Source organism: Ovis aries, chromosome 5 (genome assembly GCF_016772045.2).
Source record: "Ovis aries strain OAR_USU_Benz2616 breed Rambouillet chromosome 5, ARS-UI_Ramb_v3.0, whole genome shotgun sequence".
Classification (NCBI taxonomy): domain Eukaryota; kingdom Metazoa; phylum Chordata; class Mammalia; order Artiodactyla; family Bovidae; genus Ovis; species Ovis aries.
Window position 1 is genome coordinate 105980095 of NC_056058.1, and position 27847 is coordinate 106007941.

A 27847-nucleotide genomic window follows, 5' to 3' on the forward strand; every position below is an offset into this window, starting at 1 on the left:
CTGGAGTTAGTAAGTAGACAATCAAATTCCAGGTCCACCTCTTACTAGCTTTGTGACCTTAGGAAGTTAGTAAATACTCTTATGCCTCAATTTCATCTACAAATGTGGAAAATAACAAATGTACCACATAAAGTTACTAATGAAAAATAAACGCTAAATAAAAATAAATAAAAAATAAACTGATAGGAACAGCAACAGAAGAATAAACAGGTGATATTAATAAATATTGGCAAAGTAAACATAATATTAGCAACCAAAATTTCCTTGATCTTAACCACATTGTAAATCCAGACTGGCTTAACATAAGAAATTTTTAAAAATACAACAAATGTTTACCTTGCATTTTATCAGCATTAACTGAAATACCATGAATTGAAGTAATTAGTATCGCTACCGTTTTTTAATAATGAATAGTTACTACCTGAACTTTTAAGATCCATGAACTACTGAAACACCTCAGAGAGCATTTCTATGAAAACTAACCAGTATGCATGGCTAGCAATGGGTAAATAAAAATATCTGATGAGTCAGAATAGCTGATTCCATGACCATGGCAGAGAGCCCATCCACCAAACATAAACGGTGCTAGAAAATAAGCCGCTCTGCTCACTACACAATCTCACAAAGCACTGCACAAAACTCACCTATCTTCGTCTTTGTCATACAGCTGGTAGTAGTCTCCACAGCCATTCCAGAACGTGTTACCCACAGCCTCTTGCCTTACTGGGGCTCCGCTTTCTGCTGTTAGCTGGCGATCTTCTGCTTCCCTCTGTGTGACTCTCGCGAAAGGCAGATCCAAGAACATACAATCATGTTCTCCGTCATACTCATCACATTTTATTAAGAGGTCATCTGAGCCATTTTCCTCAACTTCCAAAGCCTCTCTCCACCTCTGAACACTTCTTTGTTTGGCCTCATGCCTATTAAACCCTGTTTCTTGGTCTACCTGGCTTGAACTTATCACTTTCCTAACTTTGGGCCTCACCACCTGCTCAAGGGAGCTTCCCTGGTCTTTGCCCCTATCACTGGTGGCTTGTTCACTGCAAATATGCCTGGGAGCACAGGCGGAACCTTCAGCTGAACTTTCTCTCTGTCTCTCCCGGCTAGCATCATTTTGTTGTTTCTTTCTAACCACTTCATCTTCAGAAGAGGCTGTCTGAAATTCCTGATTGTTATCAGTAGGCCTTTCCACGGGAGGTGCTGAATCTGCCTCTCCAAACTCGTCTCTTAATTCACAGTTGAAAGAGGGAGCTGCTGGTGGGAGACCAGTGTATGCCTCTGCCTCTCCATTTTCCAACTCAAATACCGTATCGCCCAGTGCTGCCTGACAGCTGCCACCTTCCACAACGCCTGCAGAGAGCTGAAGATGGCCATTATCCTCTCCACGTCTGCCGTCTGGATCGTAAAAGTCAGTATGAGCCAGTGTAGCTCCATGTTGGACACCTGAAGCATTACAAGCTCCTGGAGTACATCCTCCCTCAGAGTGACTGTGCAGATCCACGCCGCTTCCTAAGGGCTCCCTGCCTTCCTCGCTATGACGCACTGCAGCGAAGGACGGAGTGCTCTCAATGGTTTGGTTCAATGCTGTATCACAAATGGGAATTTCTGCTTCACTTTTTTCTAATAAAGGGTCACTGGGTACAGAAGAATGAACTTGATCCAGTGGACTGGAACCTTCACAGAACAAAAGAAAACATATTTAGAGGGGCTAATTTAGATAACATTTAATAATGACTCTTTAACTAGAAACCATACCAATTATTACCTATTTGAGAATACGAGTGAATTTCTCTGACTGGTGCTTCTATACGCCCTAACTTAGCCGGGAGGGGCAGACTGGTTACCCTATTGAGTTCTTTTATGCCGTTGTATAGCCTCTCAAGATCCTCTCTCTCGGACATCTGTAGGTTTTTCACCCAAACCCTAATACTTAAAGCGTTCTATACAAGATATTTAAGGGAGACTGATGAGAGACCTGAGAGAAGGCCTAGGATAACCAATCTGCTCTTCCAGCGTCTAGAAAGGGCAATTCAGACTTAAATTCTTTATCACGCATAGATCTCTTTACAGGGTTTAAAATAGCTATAGGAACAGGTAATAGAGCTGACAGAAGTGAGACTGTGTTCTATGTCAATTCAGATTATATCTCAGTCACCAGATATGTAATATTAAATTTCTATCCCCAAAATGAACTGTTATAATATATCTGCAATGAGTTAACTTCAGTTATGTTACAGCTATGACTGGAAAACAACAAAACAGTCAATGTATTGACTCTCTTTGTCATAGTTTCTAAGAACTATGAGACAAGAGTAAAATGCTATATACCCTCCAAATTGCTTTCAGCACAACTATCTTTTACACTAATGTATAACTAAAAAAAAAATAAAGACACCAAGACCTGCTGAGACAAAATTTTATAAATTATAAATAACTAAAGGTAAGTCTTGTCATATCACAAAAAGGCTTCTTTAGCAGAATGACCTTACCTAATAATTCATATTCTTATACATAAATGACAGAAAAAAAACCCTACAATTATCAAGTTTGCTCAGGATAAGAGGAAATCGACATTAAAAATGTGTAGTGACAGTACATGCACTGTTGGTATTCTTTAGCTGCAAAGTGGGACCAACTCTGCGACCCCATGGACTGCAGCCCACCAGGCTCCTCTGTCCACGGGACTTCCCAGGCATGAGTACTGGAGTGGGCTGCCATTTCCTTCTCCAGATCTTCCCGACCCAGAGATCGGACCCGCCTCTCCACACTGGCAGGCAGATTCTTTACCACTGAGCCATCTGGGAAGCCACAGTTCATGGATACCTGCAAAATACTGTTTGAGTAATGAATAATTAAGGAATTTTAAATAAATAACTATTACTTGACCTTTGTATTTTATAAAATGATTCTAAAAATATCAAATTAACCAAGTTAAATTATTTAGAGATACAAATAAAACCAAACAACAAAAAAAGCTATTTAAATATAATATGCAGGGGAGTATATACTCAGTGCACATTAAACAGAGAATTCTTTCCCTTGAACATGTCCTCTGGCGGAACGATGGGACAGTGTAATCCCGGTGATGACAATGCTGTTACGGATTAACGACGGGCTGCGTTCTATTTTCTTCTATGAATATACTATTAAGTTCAACAGAAAATTTTACAATAGAAATTCTTGATAGGAAATATACAGCATTTATGCTCAAGACACACACAAAACCCACTATCTCAAGCACCACAAGGTCACTTTTTGCATCGCTACTCACAGCTCTGAGCACCTCCAGGCTGCGTACCTGAGGGACTTTCCTCCGGAGCACCGTCCAGTTCCAGCACTTCATAGTCGTCGCCAGCCCGACCTAAGCTTCTCTCGTGCCTGGTCATGCACGGCTTGAAGCTGACATACGCATGTCTTCTGCCGTATCTCCTGCCGGTAATGGTCTGATACCCTCCTGCTGGTTTCGGCCAGGCAGCCTTGCTAGAGTCTTGATCCATCACTGAAAGACACAGTCAGAGAGGCACAGCCGTGGCTCTCGCTGTGACACTCTCCTGGGTTCCCTCACCCTGCTGCTCTCCCCCGGGTGCCCTTTCCCAATAAAATCTCTTGCTTTGTCAGCACATGTGTCTGCTCAGACAATTCATCTCCGAGTGTTAGACAAGAGCCCAGTTTCAGGCCCTGGAAGGGGTCCCCCTTCCTGCAACCCGTGGCGACTCTGGTGGGAGTCTTCTTCACTGAGACTGACATCCCGACCACTCGGGGTGCTCAGGGGCCAGCGTGCCTGCCTGCCAATGGACATATATGCTACTATCTGTCAAATCATATGCTACTGAACACCAAGTGCCCCTTACTAGTGATATAAAACTAACTTGAAAAGTAAGTATATTACTTTCTGAGAGTTATGTGACCCCCTTCATCCCTCCCCCAAATATCTTTTCTTGGTTCCTTTAAGGTATTGCAGCTTTTTATAACATAACCTACCCCCAATTTTTTCCACATGCCAAATTACTAGACTGTAAAAGCTGCTAAAGGATTGGAAAATGATCCTTCAAATTATCTAAGTACCTTATGTATAACTGCTCAATACAAATTTGTTGAGTGAATTACTCGCATATAATGGTTTCAATTACATTAAAAGTGAATAAATTCCAGTCAAATTGCTGTTCAGTTGTTCAGTTGTGTCCGACTCTTTGTGACCCCATGGACTGCAGCACACCAGGCCTCCCCGTCCTTCACTATTTCCCAGAGCTTACTCAAACCCATATCCATCAAGTCGGTGATGCCATCCAACCACCTTGTCCTCTGTCGTCCCCTTCTCTTCCCACCTTCCATCTTTCCCAGCATCAGGGTCCTTTCTAACGGCTCTTCACATCAACTGGTCAAAGTATTGGAGATGCAGTTTGAGCATCAGTCCTTCCAATGAATATTCAGGGCTGATTTCCTTTAGGAGGGACTGGTTGATCTCCTTGCAGTCCAAGAGACTCTCAAGAGTCTTCTCCAACACCACACTTCAAATGCAGCACCAATTCGTAGGCGCTCAGCCTTCTTTATAGTCAAACTCTCACATCCACACATGATTACTGCAAAAACCACAGCTTTGACTATACAGACCTTTGTCAGCAAAGTAATGTCTCTGCTTTTTAATATGCTGTCTACGTTTCTCACAAGTAATTTATTTAATGCTATCTGTACTACAAAGAACCAACTGGACCACAATAAAATATACCCCAAAGATCAGGGTCAAGTAAAACTCTCCAAAAGAAAACAGTGGTGAGCCAAGTCAAACTTTTCAAAACTACCAATGTTATACACATGGTAAAAAAAAGTCAAAACTATCTGAACAACATAAGTACTAAGTTCTGAGCCTAAGCACTATGTAACAGCAAAGATTAGCATCTTTTACTAAAGGACATTATCTCACATCTACACGTGGAGTAAGTTTGCTTAGTCAAGGGCAATTCACATATATTACGCAGGAACTAATAAAGTATCTCCTCACAGAATACGGAACAGTCAGTGAATGAAAGTTACATATTTCTGTTTTAGGGTATTAAAACAAAAAATATAATTGCTTCTAAGCACAAATTCCAATCCCAAAGAAAGGCAATGCCAAAGAATGCTCAAACTACTGCACAATTGCACTCATCTCACACGCTAGTAAAGTAACGCTCAAAATTCTCCAAGCCAGGCTTCAGCAATACATGAACCGTGAACTTCCAGATGTCAAGCTGGATTTACAAAAGGCAGAGGAACCAGAGATCAAATTGCCAACATCCGCCTGATCACAGAAAAAGCAAGAGAGTTCCAAAAAAACATCTACTCTGTTTAACTGACTATGCCAAAGCCTTTGACTGTGTGGATCACAATAAACTGTAGAAAATTCTTCAAGAGATGGGAATACCAGACCACCTAACCTGCCTCCTGAGAAATCTGTATGCAGGTCAGGAAGCAACAGTTAGAACTGGACATGGAACAACGGACTGGTTCCAAATCGGGAAAGAAGTACGTCAAGGCTATATATTGTCACACTTATATGCAGAGTAAATCATGAGAAACGCTGGGCTGGATGAAGCACAAGCTGGAATCAAGATTGCCGGGAGATATATCAATAACCTCAGATATGCAGAGGACACCACCTTTATGGCAGAAAGTGAAGAAGAACTAAAGAGCCTCTTGATGAAAGTGAAAAGAAGAGAGTGAAAAAGTTGCCTTAAAGCTCAATATTTAGAAAACTAAGATCATGGCATCTGGTCCCATCACTTCATGGGAAATAGATGGGGAAACAGTGGAAACAGTGGCCGACTTTATTTTTCTGGGCTCCAAAATCACTGCGGATGATGACTGCAGCCATGAAATTAAAAGACACTCTCCTTGGAAGAAAAGCTATCATCAACCTAGACAGCATGTTAAAAAGTAGAGACATTACTTTGCCAACAAAGGTCCGTCTAGTCAAGGCTATGGTTTTTCCAGTGGTCATGTATGGATGTAAGAGTTGGACTATAAAGAAAGCTGAGCACCAAAGAACTGATGCTTTTGAACTGTGATGTTGGAGAAGACTTGAGAGTCCCTTGGACTGCAAGGAGATCCAACCAGTCCATCCTAAAGGAAATCAGTCTTGAGTGTTCATTCGAAGGACTGGTGCTGAAGCTGAAACTCCCATACTTTGGCCACCTGATGTGAAGAGATGACTAAGACCCTGGTGCTGGGAAAGATGGAAGGCGGGAGGAGAAGGGGATGACCGAGGATGAGATGGCTGGATGGCATCACTGACTCGATGGCCGTGAGTCTGAGTGAACTCCGGGAGCTGGTGATGCACAGGGAGGCCTGGCGTGCTGCGGTTCATGGTCACAAAGAGTTATGTGCGTTCATGGTCACGACTGAGCGACTGGACTGAACTGGTGACTCCAGAGCCAGTACCTTTAACACCTCCGAAAAAATAGTCTCCAAAGTGTACACCACAACAGATGCCAAGGGGGTAGGAAAAGAAAATTTAACAATTTCTACTTATACTCATTTTTGTATCAAAAATTAGAAATTAAGCTTTATAAATATTCAGTACATGGACTGAAACTGGCCTTAAATAAGACCAAAATTAAACATCGCATACAGTTCACAAGGAACCCAGAGGGGAAAATATGAAGCCCTCCATCTAGAGTGACCAACGCAAACTCTGCTCACCTGCTGGCTCGTTCTCAACACACTGTGACATAGACGGCAGTGTCCGTGCACCCAGTTCAGTGGAATTATGGACGTGGCTTAGTTTTTACTCACACAATGGATAAGCTGCAAAAGATTCCTACAAAGAAACCACAGATTAAACACAACATTAATAAGAACAGAAGCACAAAACAGAATGGCACAGCTAGCGCTTCTAGTGGAGCTCTTAGCTTGCCCGTAACAACACAGAAACGCTCGCTGGGTTCGAGAAGGCAATCCCAAAAATCCCACAACTATGAAGATGGCTATTCGAAAACATTTAGCATCCTCTTGGAAACCTTGCCTTAGGTACGTATCATCCTTAAGAAAGACAATGATGATAACACATGAATAATTCATAAGTACATAAGCAAATATATCAGGAGAAGTGTGGATTGGGGTATATGACCAAACTCCTGTTATACAGCACTTTGGGCATCTACTACTAACTATGCTATCTTTGCTTCTCCATCAAACACTAAAGTTCCCTTAGCCCTGCCACTGTTAAAAGAAGTTAACCCTAAGAACACAAACTTCATTTAAAAAATGTATAATGGCTTATGACGATAAATGTAAATAATGATATGTCGACTATTCTTTAGAATAGTCAATTGACCAGATATTTTAATCCCAAAGAACCTACTCTAAATCAGGAAAACAAAATTTACCATGTAACATATAAAAACTTCATGTTTTGAAATCCATTTATTTAGTATTTTAAAAGTTACAACCTGTGCTTTTTAAACTTTGGCAAGAGCTTAGCTTTTTACTTAAATACCTTAACACCTGAGCTACTGCTAACTGCCCACCACCAACTTAAAAGTTATTAGAAGATGCCAGCTCTGAAAATTAGTTTCAATCTATATGCTATCTGTCTAGCCATACAGCTAGCTATAAATTAACACATATAAAAGTATACATACACATTCTCCCATATAAATTATAAACCCAGCAACAGGCTGTTTACTGCTCTAATATTGCTGAGTCAAGTCAGACTGTTAACAGTAGCTAAAAGGGAAAGGAACACCAAAACAATAATCCTGCCATACTGGCAAAATCACAAGCTCTGATTAATACTGTTTCAATAATAAGAAAAATAACCTGCAGTGACTGGCAGCTCCACAGACTCACAGCACAGCGCACGGCAGACTTAAAGCATGGCCATGGATTTGAGCACATGGATATTTCACCCAAAGCCTTTTCCTGGAAATAAGGCAAGATTCCGGGCACTATCTTCAGTGCTGAAGATACGAAAATGAACAAAATAGACAAATACGCCTGCCGTCTTAAGCCCTCCTAACATTGCAGTAGGGGGCACAGACACTAAAACAAGAAACAGATGCCAGGCAACGCGCGTGTGTGCGCGCGCCCAGTCGCTCAGTGGGGTCAGTCTTCTTGCGACGCCAGGGACTTGGTGCCCACCAGGCTCCCCTGTCCATGGGCCTTTCCCAGGCAAGAACACTGGCGCAGGCCGCCATTTCCTGGTGCAGGGAGATCTCTTCCATCCGGAGACTGAACCCGTGTCTCCTGCATTGGCAGGTGGGTTCTTTACCACTGAGCCACCCGGGAAGCCCCCAGATGACATCTACAGAGCAAAGCAGAGCCGGGACTCAAGAGCTGCTGGGGTTACGCAGCTTGAAACAGCACAGTTAGGGACGGCCTCACCACGAAGGGATCGCTGGGCAAACACCCATGAGAGAGGGAGCCCCACGTGCGGGAAAGAACACCCTCAGCAGTACAAAAGGAGACTCTCAGGTGAGGATTCCCAGAAGTGACCGCGGCAACAAGTCTGGGGTGGAATGAGCAAGTGACAGATGGGGTTAAATTACGGATGGGGGAGCAAAATGGAACTGATCACGTAAGTCTTTACAAGGTAAGACCAGAAAGTCAAACCGAAAGTCACTCAGTCATGTCTGACTCTTTGCAACCCCAGACTGTCCATGGAATTCTCCAGGCCACAATACTGGAGTGTGTAGCCTTTCCCTTCTCCAGGGGATCTTTCCAACCCAGGGATCGAACCCAGGTCTCCCGCAGTGCAGGCGGGTTCTTTACCCGCTGAGCTGCCAGGGAAGCCCAATGTAAGAAACGCAGGTGTTATTCCAAGTGAGATGGAAAGCCACTACATAGTCCTCAGAAGAGACGCTACCGCACTTCTTTAAAAGGAACACTCTGGCTACGGTGTTCAGACTGAAGGGAACAGGGTCAAAGGTCGCGAGACTGGTTAGAAAGCTACGAAAATACTGACACCAGATCTCACAGTGGTTTGGACCAGGGTGAAAACAGAGGCAGTGAGAATTTACCAGACTGTGGATATATTTTGAAAGCAGAGGCAACAAAATTTTCTGGTACAGGTTATAAAGGAAGGTCAGAATATGAGGTTGATTCTTAAGTTTTACAGCCTAGGCAACTAGAAAAACAGATGGGCCATTACCTGATGCAGGCAATCTGCGGAAGCAGCAGGCTTGGAGAGCGTGCACTGAGTTTACTTCTGGATGTATTGAATCCGAGGCATCTACTAGACGCTGCTGCTAAGTCGCTTCAGTCGTGTCCGACTCTGTGCGACCCCATACGTGGCAGCCCATCAGGCTCCCCCATCCCTGGGATTCTCCAGGCAAGAACACTCCAAGTAGAAATGTTAAGTAAGAGGCTAGAGCTGACTGGAGAATTCTGAACTGCCAGTATAATTTGGGAGTTATCAGGATATATATTAATGTTCAAAAAGGGTTTGTTAGAGATGGCCTCTAAAATTAAGAGGTCAGGGAAAAAGAATTGCCTGGAAAACCAACCAGTGAAAGAGGCACGGGAGAGAAAGAGAAAACTCTAGGAGTGTGGATGCCAATGAAGAAAGCACTTCAGATGAGAGAAGCGATCCCCTGGGCCAGCCTGCTGCTGAGAGCAGCACGTGGCAAGGATCTGTAGCTGACCCTGGGCCTAGCAACAGGGAGGGGACTGGGGCTCTTGACAACGGCGTCTTAGGCAGAACAGTGAACACGGAAGCCCCATCAGAGCGTGCCGCTGAGAGAGGTGGTGAGAGTGCAGAAACCGTTAAAATCCCCCCCCTTTCTCAATCATGCTGTCCTTCAACATAAATCCATTTCTTTCCAAAAGATTCTTTTTGGAGCCCTCCAACTTCCCGATAAAAATGAAGTCACTTGCTGTCAAGATCCGACACTTCTGGGCTATCTTCTGGTTGTGTTCTGAGTTAGGTTCCCTCATTCGAAATCCATGTTCTCCCCTCTTTCCTTTGTTCCAGGAACAGGGGTGTGTTCCTTTTGTCTTTATTAGAAGATTCTCAAGTAATTGTTTTAGGAATTTTAAGTAAGCAGGTCGAAGTTGAGTCTTTACATATCAAAATAGTTCCTCTTTCCATCACACTCTTGACTTCTGTTCAAAACAAAGTCATTTTTCCAACCTCTAAAAGGCACTGCTTTCTAAGCATCCCATGTTGCTGCTAAAAGACTGTCCTGTCAGTTTACTTCTTGTTCTTTTGTAAGTAAAGCAATTTTTCTTTCTAGAGTAACTAGGATTTTCTCTCATGAAATGGTTTTCTGTATTTCACAAGGACTTTCTTTGGCCATTTAAAAAATTTCTGTCACATAGCACTAGTAGGGTTGCTTTCAGTTCAGTCGCTCAGTCGTGTCCGACTCTTGTGTGACCTCATGAATCGCAGCACACCAGGCCTCCCTGTCCATCACCAACTCCTAGAGTTCACTCAGATTCATGTCCATCGAGTCAGTGATGCCATCCAGCCATCTCATCCTCTGTCGTCCCCTTCTCCTCCTGCCCCCAATCCGTCCCAGCATCAAAGTCTTTTCCAATGAGTCAACTCTTTGCATGAGGTGGCCAAAGTATTGAAGTTTCAGCTTTAACATCATTCCTTCCAAAGAAATCCCAGGACTGGTCTCCTTCAGAATGGACTGGTTGGATCTCCTTGCAGTCCAAGGGACTCGCAAGAGTCTTCTCCAACACCACAGGTCAAAAGCATCAATTCTTCAGCGCTCAGCCTTCTTCACAGTCCAACTCTCACATCCATACATGACTACTGGAAAAACCATAGCCTTGACTAGACGGACCTTAGTCGGCAAAGTAACGTCTCTGCTTTTGAATATGCTATCTAGGTTGGTCGTAACTTTTCTTCCAAGGAGTAAGCGTCTTTTAATTGCATGGCTGCAATCACCATTTGCAGTGATTTTAGAGCCCCCCAAAATAAAGTCTGACACTGTTTCCACTGTTTCCCCATCTATTCCCCATGAAGTGACGGGACCAGATGCCACGATTTTCGTTTTCTGAATGTTGAGCTTTAAGCCAACTTTTTCACTCTCCTCTCTCACTTTCATCAAGAGGCTTTTTAGCTCCTCTCCACTTTCTGCCATAAGGGTGGTGTCATCTGCATATCTGAGGTTATTGCTATTTCTCCCGGCAATCTTGATTCCAGCTTGTGCTTCTTCCAGTCCAGCATTTCTCATGATGTACTCTGCATATAAGTTAAATAAGCAGGTTGACAATATACAGCCTTGACATACTCCTTTTCCTATTTGGAACCAGTCTGTTCCATGTCCAGTTCTCAGTTCCAAGGGCTGCTTTAAAGACTCATGTAAAATTTCCTCAGTTATTCATTTTTCTTTCCTTATTTTCTCTGTATTTGGCCCAGAGAGTTTAATTCTTTGTCTCTAAACTTTTCTTTCTCATTTTCAATGTACAGAATGATAGAGTTCATGTACTTTTGTATTTCTGGCTTTCTAATATTCTCTATAATAATTTTTCAGATTTCTTGTGTTTCTTGTTCCCTGCTTCTTCTATCATCGTCATTTTCAATAGTGGTTCTTGTCTTATGAATAAAATGTAAACTAGAATCTCTCTGTGGATATCAATTATCTCTGTTTTATCCAGGCCAGCTATATAGATACGTCCTGCTGCTGCTGCTAAGTCGCTTCAGCCACGTCCGACTCTGTGCGACCCGGTAGATGGCAGCCCACCAGGCTCCGCCATCCCTGGGATTCTCCAGGCAAGAACACTGGGGTGGGTTGCCGTTTCCTTCTCCAATGCATCAAAGTGGAAAGTGAAAGTGAAGTCGCTCAGTTGCGACCCCATGGACCGAAGCCCACCAGGCTCCTCTGTCCCTGGGATTTTCCAGGCAAGGGTGCTGGAGTGGGCTGCCATTGCCTTCTCCCACAGATAAGCCCTACAACAGGGCACTCATTCCTATCTCTGAAGTATAAAAGAGAACAGAAAGCAGAACAGAAGCTGAACAATAAAAACCACAGTTATACGTCAAGATTAAAACAATTAATTCATCAGTGGCAGATTTGTACGTAAAGTTTATTGGGAACATTTGGTCTCTTTTCTCTGAAGAAATGTTTCCTTTGCTAGTACTATTCATCTAATAATAACATATGATTCCTCTCTACTTGTGACAATTATTCATTTCAAATTCTTAAGAGTGTTCACATACTTCCTCCTAATTGCAAAAACAAAACAAAAAAATACAAATGTGCTGTTGTCTAAGAATTAAAGGAATTAATCAGGGAAGTATTAATTCTAGATCTTCCAATTATTAACTTAGGTGTCATCATTTTACCCCTTAACTAGGATAATATGCCAGCAGTTACAGATAGGTAATGGGAACAATCTTCAAAAGAACACAAGGGAAAGGCTGAACATGGGCTCTTCCCTGCCACGGCAGAGCTGAAAGAGTGAAGTTAAAGACGGAGGCCTTGCTTTCCGCGTGCCGCGTCTATGGAGTGGCCGTGTCGGTGCACCGTGTGACACGGGGGCACATGTTTGAGCGGCTGCCAATGCAGGGGTGGGTGGAGGCATGGCAGTGCCGCGCCCTTTCTCTGATGGAGATGCAGAGACACAGTTACAAGAAACAAAGAGTTGGGAACACTTAGATTCAGGCTCCAACTCACACACACTGAATGAAAGCTAGCAGTAGAAGTGATTCAGAAAACTAGAACTCTAAACTAGAAAGCAAGACTCAAGCGAACAGAATGATGAGTGCTCATATACCTAAATGAACACGACATACACTGAAGCTGTGCACACACACACCAAGCCACACCTTGAACTGCCTTCAGAATCAGTTCTCCTATACATGGCAACTCCCCCCTACACAGGGCAACGCTGTCCAGACTGGAAGGCTACAGTCCACGGGGTCAGAAAGAGCCAGACACGAATGAAGTGACTTAGCATGCACGCACGCACGCACGCACACGCACACCACTGAGCAGTCACCTAATGCTCCGGCCTGTGTAATACTCAGTCACATTCATCACTATTATTTTTGCAATGTAGGCTACTCATTTGTGTAACATCACCACAGCTGTTAGGATAACGTAGTGGTCTTACAGCATGTCCACGAATCCTCTGATACTTCTTTAAAACGCAGAACCTGATTGGTCCCCGTTAAGTGTGGGCTATCCTTAGTAACTTGCTCCTAACGAAGACAAAGTGACAGCAGTGACCATGTGATGTGCGAGGCTCCGGCACAAGACACTGCGGCTTCCTCCTCACGCTCCCGGCGCGCGCGCTCTCACAGAAGCGGGCTGCTGTACCCCAAGATCACTCCGCAGTCCTGCAGAATGGCCCATGTGATGAGGAACTGGCAGTTTCTGCCAAAGGCAGAAGCAACCAACGTCTTCTGGAAATAGCCATGAGAATACACCATCTAGGAAGCAGATTCTTCAGCCTCATTCAAGGCTTTTTATGACTGCAGTTCCATCTTGATTGTAACCCTCATGAGGCCTTGAGCCAAAACCATCCAGTCAGGCTGCTCCTGGACGTGTGACCCATAGAAACTATGATATAATACACATCCTGAGCTGTTACGTCTATTACTGCACAAAACTATCCTGTATTAGATAATAAATACAACCGATTTAAATTACCTGTGCTTAGATTCTGAATTTTCTTATGCGTCCCCACCACAAAGATTCGCTAATACCACCTCGCAAAAGTGCATTTTCTCCCTGCAAGAGACCTGCCTATTCTCATCCTGGGAGCGCCATGTTGGGGACGACAGTGTAAATGAATTATCTGCACCATTCGCTTGCTGACAATGTCTGCACTGCGGCTTAGCACCTAAACTCTGCATGTTTTCATGCGTCTGAGAGCCATCTGTATGTCTTCTTTGGAAAAAGGTCTACTTATTTTTTTGTTATTGAGTTGCATGAATTATTTATACATTTTGAATATTAACCCCTTATCAAATACATGATTTGCAAATATTTTCTCCTATTCAATAGATTGCCTAGGAATAATCTACTTTAAAAGTGTCCTTTTAGAAACAAAAAAGTTTATTAAGCTGGTGGGCAAAATGGGTGAAGGGGGTCAAGTACGTGGTGATGAATGGTAACTAGACTCTTGGTCATGACCACTTTGAGAAATGACTCTCTGCGACCCCATGAACCAAAGCCCACCAGGCTCCTCTGTCCATGGGATTCTCCAGACAATACTGGAGTGCGTTGCCATGCCCTCCTCCAAGAGATCTTCCCAACCTAGGGATCGAATCCAGGTCTCCCTCATTACAGGCAGATTCTTTACCATCTGAGCCACCGGGGAAGCCCGTTCATCAGACTGCCTAGAAATAATCTACTTTTAAAGTGACTGACGTGACTTAGAGGCAGAAACAGAAAAGTTAATTAAGGGGGGTGGGCACAAGAGGTGAAAGGGGTCGAGTAAATGATGATGAATGGTAACCAAACTTCTGGTGATGATCACTTTGTAGTGAACACAAATGTTGAACACCTAAAGCTTAGATGATATATTTTTTAAAAAAAAGAACAAACAATATTTCAGAAACAAATACAGCTTGATCCAACTATTTTAAGGGGGGGGGAGTCTTAATTACTCTTCCAAGCTCTCTGAAATATTTATTTTGTATTCTCCCATATTTAGCTTTACATATATCAAAGTGCCCTAGAAACGGTTCTTAAAATTTCTCTCAAAACAAACTTTTATAATTACCTAGCCCATATTTCCTTTCAGTAAAATAATTTTTTAGTCACACAAAGCTTTGTAATTATTACCACACTTAAGCTATAAATTCAAAAAGAAAAACTTCATGACAAAATAGGTTTATGACGAGCTCTGACAGATGCCACCAGAAAGCAGTCTCATATATGCTGGAGCCCATCGCATTCAAGCCTAGCTCCCTAGCATCGTCTCATCCTCCCATTTTCAGCTGCCAAGGCAAAGTAAATGTCTCAAGAGATTAATAAAGATCCACTATCAGCAACTTAAGCTTATACTTTCATTACGTCTGACACTTACGTATTATTTTTAATGGATCTCTAGATTTTTCATGTTTTCTATCAACAAGCACCAATGATTGCTTATACATACTTACAATGCAAAATATTCAGTACATCTAACTAGTATACACACAATAAATGAGGACTAAGGTGACATTAATTCCATATACCACTGTGAGCAACTGGATATATTACCTCAACTAATTGCAGTAAATCAAGCAACCAACCAGACTTAAAGCTACAGGCTGCTGCACAAGAGATCAAACTGCCAACATATGCTGGATCACAGAGAAAGCAAGGAATTCCACAGAAACATGTACTTCTGCTTCACTGACTATGCTAAAGCCTTTAACTGTATGGATCACAACAAATTGTGGAAAATTATTAATGAGATGGGAATACCAGACCACATTACCTGCCTCCTGAGAAGCCTGTATGCAGGACAAGAAGCAACAGTCAGAACTGAACAGGAACAATGAACTGGTTCAAAATTCGCAAAGAAGCACATCAAAGCTGTCTACTGCCACTCTGCTCATTTGACATATTTGCAGAGTGCACCATGCAAAAAGCCCAGCTAGATGAAGCACAAGCTGAAATCAAGACCGTGGGAAGAAATGTCCATAACCTCGGATATGCAGATGACACCACCCTTATGGCAGAAAGCAAAGAGGAACTAAAGAGCCTCTTGATGAAGGTGAAAAAGAGTGAAAAAGCTGGCTTAAAACTCAACATTCAGAAAACTAAGATCTTGGCATCCAGTCCCATCAATTCATGGCAAATAGATGGGGAAAATGTAGAAACAGTCTCAGATATCATTTTCTTGAGCTCCAAAGTAACTGCAGATGGTGACTGCAGCCACCAAATTAAAAGACACTTGCTTTTTGGAAGGAAAGTTATGAAAAACCTAGACAGTGTATTAAAAGGCAGAGACATCATTTCGCTGACAAAGGTCTGTATGGTTAAGGCTATTGTTTCTCTAGTAGTCATGTATGGATGTGAGACTTGGACCATAAAGAAGGCTGAGCACCAAAGAATTTGTGCTTTTGAACTGTGGTGCTGGAGAAGACTCTTGAGAGTCCCTTGGACAACAGGGAGATCAAACCAGTCAATTCTAAAGGAAATTAACCCAATATTCATTGGAAGGAATGGTGCTGAAGTTGAAGCTCTAATACTTTGGCCACCTGATGAGAAAAGCTGACTCACTGGGAAAGACCCTGATGCTGGCAAAGACGGAGGGTAAGAGGAGAAGGGATGACAGCATGAAATGGGCAGGAGTTTGACTTCACGGCCATGAGTTTGCGCAAACTCAGGGAGATGGTGAAGGACAGGGAGACTTGGCGTGCTGCAGTCCATGGGCTCACAAGAGTCAGCCATGACTAAGTGAACGACCACCACCACCACCACAAGAAAACTTCCAAGGTACGACTAGCAAACTCTGCAAGTGAACAACTTTAGAAACGATAATACTACCACCTGAATCAGAGAGAGATTTTAAGGAACAGCTGTTAAAACTTCTGAGATGAAAAGGGTTTGTTATCCCTAGTAACGAGAGAGAAGACAGAAGGCTATACTTGATTATCTACTGCTCTTCCCTTAACCTGCTGCTGCCGCTGCTACGTCACTTCAGTCGTGTCCGACTCTGTGCGACCCCACAGACGGCAGCCCATCAGGCTCCCCCATCCCTGGGATTCTCTAGGCAAGAACACTGGAGTGGGCTGCCATTTCCTTCTCCAAGGCATGAAAGTGAAAAGTGAAAGTGAAGTCATTCAGTCATGTCAGACTCTTAGCGACCCCATGGACTGCAGCCCACCAGGCTCCTCCGCCCATGGGATTTGCCAGGCAAGAGTACAGGAGTGGGGTGCCATTGCCTTCTCCCCCTTACCTACTACTCTTAACTACTACTCTTCTCTGAAGATAGTTTTGCAAACTATTGTGAAAAAGGAACAATAAACTCAGCACTGGTACAGTGAAAATTACATTACAACATGTAACTCAAACATATGTAATCAGAAACAAACAATCTAAAATTTTTTATAGACAAAAAGCTGTATTTTCAAATTCTGTTCTGGTAAAGCTTGTATCTCACTAAGTTTTTATAAACTTCGCATTCTGTTGAAGAAAAGTCTTGTAAAAAAAATTTTTTTAAGACTATCAATAGCAATCTTTGAGGCAAGAAGTGAAATACAACTCTCAACACACTAGAACAATAAATAATTTCTGTGGTTTACCTTAAAGTATAATTGGCTAAGGCAGGAAAAGATTAGAGTCAAAGAAAAGTGAGATGAAAGAATAAAATATTAATTCATTTTAAAAAGAGATGAAGAATACTCCTCAAGTTTACCTCTCATTTAGATAGGAAGATCTCTGAATCAAGCGTCACAAGTAACAAGAATGCTGCTCAACCTACCCTCCTTCGAGATACACAAATCAATGAGCTTTAAGCAGCAAAGCTGGAAAGAACCAACCTAACATTGTAAATCAACTACACCTCAATTAAAAAAAAAAAAAAGCTGTAGAGATTTATTTTCATGTCAGTAAGCCAGAAAAAGAAAAAAACAGGGTACAGGAAACAAAGAAAGTAAAAAATTCAATGTTATGCATACCAAAGGGTAACAAATGTCATTTGATGCTACAAAAACACAAAATATGCTCAGAATCATGTATCTGTGATAGATACTGAGATGTGTGTACTATCAAAAAAAAAGAAACGTGAGTGAAGGTTGAGGAGATACAAAAAACTAGCAAGGCAAAATGTTGAAGCAAGATGGTATGTACATGGGGGTTCCTTGTAATCTACAGACATGTTTGGAAATTTCCATGATAAAACTTTGACATTATTTCCCTTTTCTTTGCAATCATTTATTGAAGAATTGTTCACATACAAAACTCTTAAGCATACATTACAATCCAAAGAATTTTCACATGTATTTATCTAGCTACTCACCGAGATCAAAATCATTTATCATCACTTCAGAGGGTTCTCTCTCATCCCTTCTAAGACACTGACTCCTCTCAACCCAAAGGCAACCAGTCTCCTGACCTCCATCACCCCAGTGAAGTTTTCAGATTTTACCCTTCACAGAAGTGGAATCAGGCATCATAAACTCTTCTGTGTCTATTTACTGTTGCTTGACAGAATGTTTCTGAGATTCATTCATGTTGTTATAAACATCTTTGTATGGGCTTCTTTCCCCAACTTTTCTTGAGTATCCATGACCTGGAATTACTGGGTCACAGTACAAAGCTACATTCGGCTATAACAGATCCTGACAGCTTTGTAAAGCAGCTGAAACAACTTACATTCCCACCAGCAATATATAAGAGTGTTGTTTCATATCCTTGGCAACACTTGGTATTGATTCATATCCTTGGCAACACTTGGTATTGTCGGTCTCTAATTTCAGCCATTTGGCAGGGGTGTGACGGGACGGTGCCTCATTGTGACGTTTCCCTGATGAGTAATAATGCAGAGTGCCTTTGCCTATGCACACTGCCCTTCTGGGCATCTTCTGTGAAGAGCCTGCCTGCTTTCTTGCAGATTTTAAAGTGTGTTGTGTAGCTTCCCTTTTTCTTTTTGATTTCTAGGCTATACTTTCTGGATGCAAGTCTTTCACCAGACTTACTTAATGTGAGTATGTTCTTGTAGTCTGTGGCTTGCCTGTTGCTTTTACATCTTCATGAATAGAAATTCATAACTTAGTGTAGTCTAATTTACCAACTTTACGTTTAAGAAATTTTTGTCTAATCCAGGCTGATGATGTTCTAGGTTTGCTTCTAGAAACTTGATAATTTTAGCTTATACAGATTCAACTCAAATGAATACAGTATCAGGTAGAAATCAAGGTTCATTTTTTCCCCAAATATTCAATATCCAATTTACCTAACACAATTTATTAAACATGTTTATTAACTTCAGTGGAGCTTTTGCCATAATCCAAGATACTACATGTGTGACGGTTCCACTTCTAGACACTCACATTCCTCCACTGGTCTTTCTGTCCATCTTGTTCTAATTACTCTAACTTGTTAATTACTCTAACTTTATAGCAAGTCTTGAGACATTTACATTTTGATATGGATTCTGCAATCCGTTTCATCCTAATCTTTAAATTCTGGGACTTAAAGTGAAATCATATTGAACCTACAGCTCAACTTGGAGGAAACTGACATTTTAACAATAGTGAGTTCCTACGATATAAAGATGAAGTATTTCTCCACATACTTCGGTATTTCAAAATGTCTCCTAGCACTGTTTTATAATTCTCAGTGTAGAAGTTTCGCCAAAGTTTTCATTAGATTTATCCTCAGGCACCCCACATATTCTGACGCTTCTCTAAAAGCACTTTTGGTTGCCGGTGTACGCCTTACATTTCTGCCAGTTGTCTTTGTGCCCTTGTGTCTCTTTAAATCCACATATTCTAAACCTTTACTGGCAAACACTTTAAAAATTTTTTTCCATTTTTTAAAATTAACCTTTTCTAACCTGAGGGCACTGGTTAGGATTCCAATGTAGTTAAAGAGAGAAAAAGATAGGGGACATGAAACAAGGTTTTTCACTGAGTATTATATCAGCTGTAGCATTTTTTTGTTGTTGCTGATACTATACAGAAAATTAACAGTTTTCTTCTATTCCTCAACTGATAAGGATATGCTAACTCTATCAGTGAGAAAATGCTACTGGAGAAGTGGCAATTATGAATTCCTCAATCCGTAAAGAAACACAGTCTCCATGAGGTGCAATGAAGCAAAGCACAATAAAAACTGAAGTATGCTTGTATATAGAGTACTCTCCGAGCACTGCTTCAGTTGCACTCAATAAGCTCGGATGTAATCTTTTTGTTATTTTTCAGATAAAAATGTTTTCTAATTTTCATCATGACTTCATTTTGATTCATGTGCTATTTAAAATGTCTTGGTTAATTTTCAAACATTTGGAGCCTGCTGCTGCTAAGTTGCTTCAGTCGTGTCTGACTCTGTGCGACCTCACAGATGGCAGCCCACCAGGCTCCCCCGTCCCTGGGATTCTCCAGGCAAGAATACTGGAGTGGGTTGCCATTTCCTTCTCCAATGCATGCATGCATGCAAAGTCGCTTCAGTCGTGCCCAACTCTGTGCAACCCCATGGACCTAGCCAGTTATTTTTATGTTGCTGTTGCTGTTCAGCGGCTTTTTACTTTTGTACTATGTGCGTCTTTAAAGTGTTTAATTGCTAAGTCACGTCCAACTCTTTTGCGACTCCATGGACTGTAGCCTGCCAGGCTCCTCTGTCTAAGGGACTTCCCAGGCAAGACTGAATTGTAGTTAATTCCACAGGGTTCAAAGAACATGTACTATATAATTTCCATCCTGTGAAATTTGATGATACTTTTTAAGGACCACAGTATTTTAACAAATGTCCCATATGTGCTTGAAAAGAAAAGCACAGCCTTCAGGTTTAGACAAAATGTTCTATTAATGTCAATTATATGATGATGATTAATCATGTCATTCAAATTTCCTATTTCCTGACATTTTCATATATTTGTTCCATTAGTTATACCAAATGCATATTTAAAACCTCCAGTTATGAATGTATACCTATCTTTACTAATTATATTAACTTCTATATTCAGAGGCAATGTTATCAGATAAACATACACTTAGGATTATTATATTGTCTTGATGAATTGACCTACTTCTTATGATATTTTCCTATTTCTTGCAATATTTCTTCCTTTATGTCTATTTTGAACAATATTACAACTAATGCAGGCATTTTACTTTTAGTGAGTACTTGCAAACAATACTTCAGTTCAGTCGCTCAGTCGTGTCCGACTCTTTGCGACCCCATGAATCACAGCACGCCAGGCCTCCCTGTCCATCACCAACTCCCGGAGTTTCACTCAGACTCGCGTCCATCGAGTCAGTGACGCCATCCAGCCATCTCATCCTCTGTCGTCCCCTTCTCCTCCTGTCCCCAATCCCGCCCAGCATCAGAGTCTTTTCCAATGAGTCAACTCTTCGCATGAGGTGGCCAAAGTACTAGATACTTACTCAGTCTTTTTATCTTCATATTATGTGTGTTTTCAAAGTGTTTTTTTAAATAAATGCCTTTGAAAGTTTTTAAATCATGCAATCACTAACCAAAAGGAAGACAGAGTAGCACTATCAATATCAGAAAAGTAGTCTGCAGAAGAAATATTACCAGAGGTAAAGAAGGGTACTACATAATGATAAAGGGGTCAATTCACCAAGAGGATGTAACACTCCTAAACAAACACGCACCTAACAACAGAGGTTCAAACCACATGAAGTAAAGACAGTTGGAAGACGAAGCAGAAATAGACAAGTCCACAATCACACCTGAACTTCAGCTCTTCTTGCAGTGACCAGCAAAACAAGGAGACAAAGCCTCAGCGAACACCACATGCCAGCCTGACCTGACAATTACAGAGCATTTAATACAGACGATTGATTCAGTATTTAAAATGGAATGCAGACTTTATAGAATGTCCTGCCCCGAAGCAACTTGACATACATTATTTTGAATTGCACAGACATTTACCAAGACTGACCATATTCTGATTTATACAACTTCAAAGAAGTCAAACAAAATTAAACAAAGTATGTTTTCCATCTACAATAAAATTAAGCCTAGAAATCAGTTACAGAAAGAGATGGGCAAAAATCACCAAATAATTGGGAATTAAACAATATACATCTAAATAACCCATGGGTCAATGTGAAAGTCACAAGAGAACTCAGAAAATATCAACATAAAGATCTGTGAGACCATGTGATGTAGTACTCAGAAGGAAAAGAAGAAAGGTCTCAAATCAACAGCCTTTTAAGCTTACACCTGAAAAATCTGAGGGGATTTAAATCCAAAGCACTTAAGAAGAAACAGTAAAGAGTTAAAATCAGGGTATCTGAAAGCTTTTTTTAAAGTAATAAAAGGCTGGATCTTTAGAGAAGTCAACACAATTGATAACCCTGGAAATGAACTAATGAAGACAAAAGAGAGGTCACATTGACAACATCTGGAATGAAGAAAGGACGCCACTATGGACGCCACAGCTACTAAAGGGACAACAAGAAACAACTTCGTGGCAATTAGCAGAAACAGATTCCCTGAAACGCCCGAACCACTAAAACTCATGTATCAGGTGACTCACATACTTAAAGGCTGACTGTGTTTTTAAGACAGAATTAGGGTATCCTTACCATCCTACATCCACTAAGGCAACTAAACCATCCCTGTTCAATGGAGAAACCTAGGCCCAGGTAACTTAGCTTGCAAACTCTGATAAACATTTATGAAAGAAATAGTAATCCTATCCAAAATTTTTCAGGAAATACAGAGGAAGAAACACTTACGTCTATGAGACCAGCATTATCCTGATACAAAAATATTACACAAAAATGTATCTTTCAAGGACACAGATACCAAAAAATACTCAACAAAATATTAGTAAATCTAACCTAACTTATGAAAATAATATATCATTACCAAGTGAGGCCTATCTAGAGAATGCAAGGTTGACACATTTGAAAATAAATCAATGTAATTCATCTTATTAACACACCAAGGAAGATTAAATCAGAAGATCATCTAAATAAATAACAGTTAAAACATCTAAGCACACTCAATGTCCAATCATGATTAAAAAATTCTCATCTAAGAACAGAATGGGGACATCCTTAACTTGATTAAAGGATTATTTTACTTAACTATAATATGCAGTATATAATAAAACCTGATAAAAGGCCCTAGTAGCCTTACTAATGAAAGACTGAAAGATTTCTTTCCCTAGGATTACGAATAAGACAAAGGTACCTGTTCTCACCACTGCTTTCAGCATCATGCTGGAGGTCCTCGTCACAGAAATAAGGGGAAAAAAGGTACAGGGGAGGTGGCTACATACAAACTGAAAACAAAAGAAACAAAAATGCTCTGCATTCACAAATGATGCTAACTTGCTACACGAGAAAATCCAAAAGAATCTACAAAGGAAAAAAAAGTTACTAGGATAGGTGAGTTTAGCAAGGTTGCGAGGTTCAAGATCAGTATGCAAAATCAACTGTATTTCTACATACTGTCAGTTAACAACTGGACGTGGAAACTTTGGAAAATTATTATTTCAATATTATTAGAAGTGATGAGATACCTGGATATAAACCGACAAGAGCAACAACTTCTGTATCTTGCAACTATAAAATATTAATGAAGGAAAATGAAGACCTTTGATTAAAACCAGAGACATCTCATGTGCCTACATGATTATTCAGTATTAAGATGTCAATTCTTATCAAGCTGATCAATGTATTCACTGTAATCTAGATTACCATCCCCTCAGTCCTTTTTGGAGAAGCCGGCAAGTTACTTCCAAAACATTTCATGGAAAAGCAAAGGGAGCTAGAAGAGCCAGAGTGCCTTTGGGAAAAGAAGCTGAAGGACTTGCACTGTCTGACTGTGAAGCTTATTATGAAGCGACAGTGATCACGACTGACGGAGCGGCACCGGCAGAACGGGCGGCAGCGGAGATCCAGGGGAGCCCAGAGCACACTCGCACACAAGGCCAAGCCGACTTCTGACCGAGCGGTGCTAGAACCGGGAAAATAAACCTGACCCTTATTTCACACCACATACGAAAATAACTCAAAACAGACTGCTACCCCTTGACATAAAAACAGCAACATCTGAAGAAGAAAACGTAAGGGGAAATATGCCTGACTTTGTACTGAGCAAACTTAGAACACAGAAACACAAATTATAAAAGGGAAATTGATGAAATGAATTTAATCAAAATTAAAAGCTCCTCTGGGACAATTAAAAGGTGAGCTTCAGACCGTACTGAGCGTGTGCGCGTCCGCGGGCGAAGGACTTCTACAGGAACCTGCAGGAAGAATTCCTCCAAAAGCCAGTAAGACGAGCAACTCAATGTGCAAAGACAGCAAAGAGCTGGACACACGCTTTACAAAGGAAGACATACAAATGACCCAAAATACACGACAAGCTTTCAGCATCATCAGACATCACGTGAATGCAAATTTAAAACAGTGTCATACTACTACATGCCCACTAGAAGGGCTAAAAGTAACCAAGTTTGATAACATAGAGCCACTGGAACTATAAAATGAGGGACAGTTTGGCACGTTCTTACAATTAAATATTCCTTTACAATACAACCCAACAAATCCATTTATAAGTATTTAACCAAGAGAAATGAAAATATATGTTCGCACATTCATGAATGAATGTTTGTAGAGCTTTATTAAAAAGAATCCTAAACTGGAGACAATCCAAATACCCATACATAGGTGAAATGTCCAATTATTGTGGTGAATCAATACACCATAAACTACTAGTCAGCAACAAAAGCCGTGAACCAGCTAAACATACAAACACATGGATTATCCTTAAAAATAACACAGTGGAAAAAAAACCATGGACACAGAAGAATATACATTACATAATTTATTTATATAAAATTCTAGAACAAATGAAACCCATCTAGAGTGAGAAAAAGAGGACAAACTGTTTCCTAGAGCCGAGGGTAAAAAAGTGACTTACTGAAAAAGGGTAGAAGGGAACTTTTGGGGATGAGAGAAAGATTCACTATCTTGACTGTAGTAACGAAAATATTCTACTATTGATTGTGGTAGTGGTGACATGACTGTATACATCTGTCAAAACACACGGAGCCATACATTTTAAATCTATGTATTTTATTATAAGTAAATTATCCTCAATAAAATTGATTCTGTAAAAAAACAGCTCTTTTGGGAAAATACTAACCAGGGAATAATGGTGATGCCCCTATACAAATACTCAAAAGGTATCAAAAACATCAATAAAATTCAATACCCATTTATGATTTTTTTAAATATCAGAAGTTAAAAACAACAATAAAATCACTTGGAAAGTTAAGAATACAAGAAAATATTTTAACCTATTATACTCTCCGTTTATCAGAAAGCTTCGGTAAACATCATAATTGATGCTAAAACATCAGATCCCCTTAAAGTCTAAACCACCACCAAGTTGTGAACTATCACTGCTATTATTTAACATTGTATAAAAATATTACTAGCCAAAGTAATGAGAAAGAAAAGTGAAAGTGTTAAGTCACTCAGCCCAGTCAGACTCTTTGTGACCCCAAGGACTGCAGCCTACCAGGCTCCCCTGTCCTTGGGGATTCTCCAGGCAAGAATACTGGAGTGAGCTGCTAGTCCCTTCTCCAGGGGACTGTCCCCAAACTGGGAATGAACCGGGTTCTCCTGCACTGCAGGCAGATTCTTTACCAGCTGAGCCACCAGGAAAGTCCTAATGTAATGAGGAAAACACAAATTATAAAATTTAAAAGCCACAAAACTGTGAATATTTTGAGAAAATCAACTCAGTTAAGTGGTTGCTGCTGCTGCTGCTAAGTCACTTCAGTCATGTCCGACTCTGTGCGACCCCACAGACCGAAGCCCACCAGGCTCCCCTTGTCCCTGGGATTCTCCAGGCAAGAACACTGGAGTGGGTTGCCATTTTCTTCTCCAATGCATGAGAGTGAAAAGGAAAGTGAAGTCACTCAGTCATGCCTGACTCTTCACGACCCCATGGACTGCAGCCCACCAGGCTCCTCCATCCATGGGATTTTCCAGGCAAGAGTGGAGTGGGGTGCCATTGCCTTCTCTGAGTTAAGTGGTTAGATACATGATAAGCAGAAAAAAAATTCAAAAGCTTTGGTATAACTGGGGGGTGAGAAATAAATGTTACTGAAAGTTTCTATCCAGCAGAGCTACCAAGATGGTATGCCATACATAGAGTTTTATGGAATAAAACTATAAAACTTTCCTTAAGCAAGATGTGAATTAAGAGACATGCTATACATTACATACATATCTATCAGAAGGGAGAGATTCAGTATCACAAAGGTTAACTTGCTCCATATTAGTCTAAAATTTCAATATAACCTCACTCAAAACACCTAAAGGATCTTTCATCTAATTTGCAAGTTGAGTCTAAAGTTCATCTGTAGAATGCCTAAGATTAACTTCGAAAAGAGTACTAAGTAGGGAGAAACGGTTATCAAAATTTAAATGCACACTGTTTTTAATCTAGCAATTCAATCTCTAGGAATACATGCTCCAGAAACAATCACATGCAGAGGACATTTACTCAACAGCTGACTCCTAGAATGCAGGCAGAGCGCGCAGGGGAAGGGGGAGGGGCACTCTCTGCCGCACAGCCTTCCCATGCTGTCTGAAGTTTAAAATTTAAGAAGATTTAAAGGATATTAATGAAAACAAGTAACTGTAAAACGTGGATTCAAATAAAGCATTATTTGTGATTAGAAAAAGAAACTAACCTAAACGTCTTTCAGTAAGGGAACGGTTAATAAATTAAAGCCCATTGAAATTATTTAAACATTATTTAGCTTTTAAAAAGTACCAAGGGGACTTATAATTTACAAGGGAAGATGGCCAAGATACATAATTTGGCGAAAAAAGCAAGTGCTATATCAACGTGTTTAGTATATTCCCACCAAACTCTCCCAACTACATTACGCACATGTGTTTAAAAGTGCACCTAGGAAGACGTACAGTATTGTTCTAGACTCTGGGATGAGACTGGAGGACCAACAGGAATGTTCACATTGTAGTTTAATGGTTCATTTTCTGTATTGCTGAAATTTTACATCTAGTTTGCATGTTTGTAACTGAATTTTAAAAATTAAAATTATTTCATATAAAAATAATAAATTCCAGAAGACGTGGGAAAAAAGTCCAAACGTTCGTTAAAAATCTTTTCAATGTTTATCTTCGTGTTTATTTACACACTCTGCAAATGATCTATAGTCTTCACCAGAAGGGGCTGCCAATGTAAAGAAATCTAACTTACCAAACAGGTCATGATAAAAAATAAGACTATATTAGGCCTTTAAAAAAAGAACTTTCCCGGAAGCAGCCGACTCAACGCAGAGCCTATGCGTCTGTTAGAAAAAAAAGGAAAAAAAAAAAAAGGCCTGGAGAGAGAAGTCTTCTCAGCAGCTCTCCCTCGCCGTGGAGAAGGCCGCCCGTCTCCTGCTGGCCTCGGTCCGAGCGGCGCTCAGCGCCTGGACGCGCAGGGCCCCTGCCGAGCCGTCCCGCCGAGCCAGGCCGGGGCGGGGCCGGCCCTGACCCAGCGCGCTGCCGGGGGCGCCGGGGGCGTGGGGCTGCGCGCCCGAGCCTCGGGGACGGCCGCGGGCCAGGGGGCGACGGCCGCGGGCGGCTCTCGGGGGCGCGGAGCTGCCGCAGGCCCGCGGCGTCCGACGGCTCGGCTCTAACGGGGTGCCTGGCCGGGGGTCACCGGGGGGGGTCTCCACACGGGGCGACTGACCGCGGGCGCCGGGGCTCTCGCGAGGGGTGCGCGGCAGGGCGCTCCCCACGGGCCGGGCGAGCGGGCTGAGCGGGGCGCTCCCCACGGGGCGCCGGGGGCGGTGCGCGCCGGGCCAGACGCTCTCCTCACAGCCGCGCTGACGGAGAAAGGCAGCGCTCGCGGGCCCAGCCGCCAAGGGCAGCGAGGGGCAGCGGCCTGCGGAGGCCCCGCGGCCGCCGCCCGAGGAGCGGGCCCAGGCGGCGAGGACGGCCTCTCCCAGCCGGCGACCCCACCCACCATGGCCGGCGCGGCGGGCCGCGGACGGGCCCCGCTCGAGGGCCGGGGCGGAGAGACGCCGGCGGCGGGGGCGGCAGCTTCCCGGCCGTGCCCCTCGCACGCCAGACGCCGGGACCAGCCTCATTTAAAGAAAAGGAAAGCAATCCCCTCACCGAGCTGAGAAGCGGCTCCGGAGCGAGGACGGCGCTCGGTCCTCCACCCGCCGCCGCCGCCTTCTTCTCCGCCTCCGCCTCCTCCCCCGCCCAACGCGCAGCAGCCGGCGGCGGCGGAAACAC

The 27847-nt window shown here is 42.1% G+C and overlaps 1 protein-coding gene across 3 annotated transcripts in view; it reads right to left on the reverse strand.

Annotated features, from left to right (window-relative positions):
- PJA2 (praja ring finger ubiquitin ligase 2) overlaps positions 1–27847 on the reverse strand; it is a 79286-nt gene extending 51439 nt beyond the window's left edge. The window contains exons 1-5 of one of the 3 annotated variants that reach the window (XM_060416081.1): positions 27725–27847; positions 7798–7899; positions 6679–6796; positions 3299–3499; positions 645–1674 (exon numbers count right to left, since the gene is read on the reverse strand). In XM_060416081.1, the coding sequence (XP_060272064.1) occupies positions 645–1674; positions 3299–3499; positions 6679–6709 (1262 nt within the window). In that variant the 5' untranslated portion in view covers positions 6710–6796; positions 7798–7899; positions 27725–27847. Of the gene's footprint in view, positions 1–644; positions 1675–3298; positions 3500–6678; positions 6797–7797; positions 7938–27724 lie in introns of all 3 variants that reach the window. The other 2 variants (XM_042251007.2, XM_015096231.4) reach the window with 2 other exon arrangements.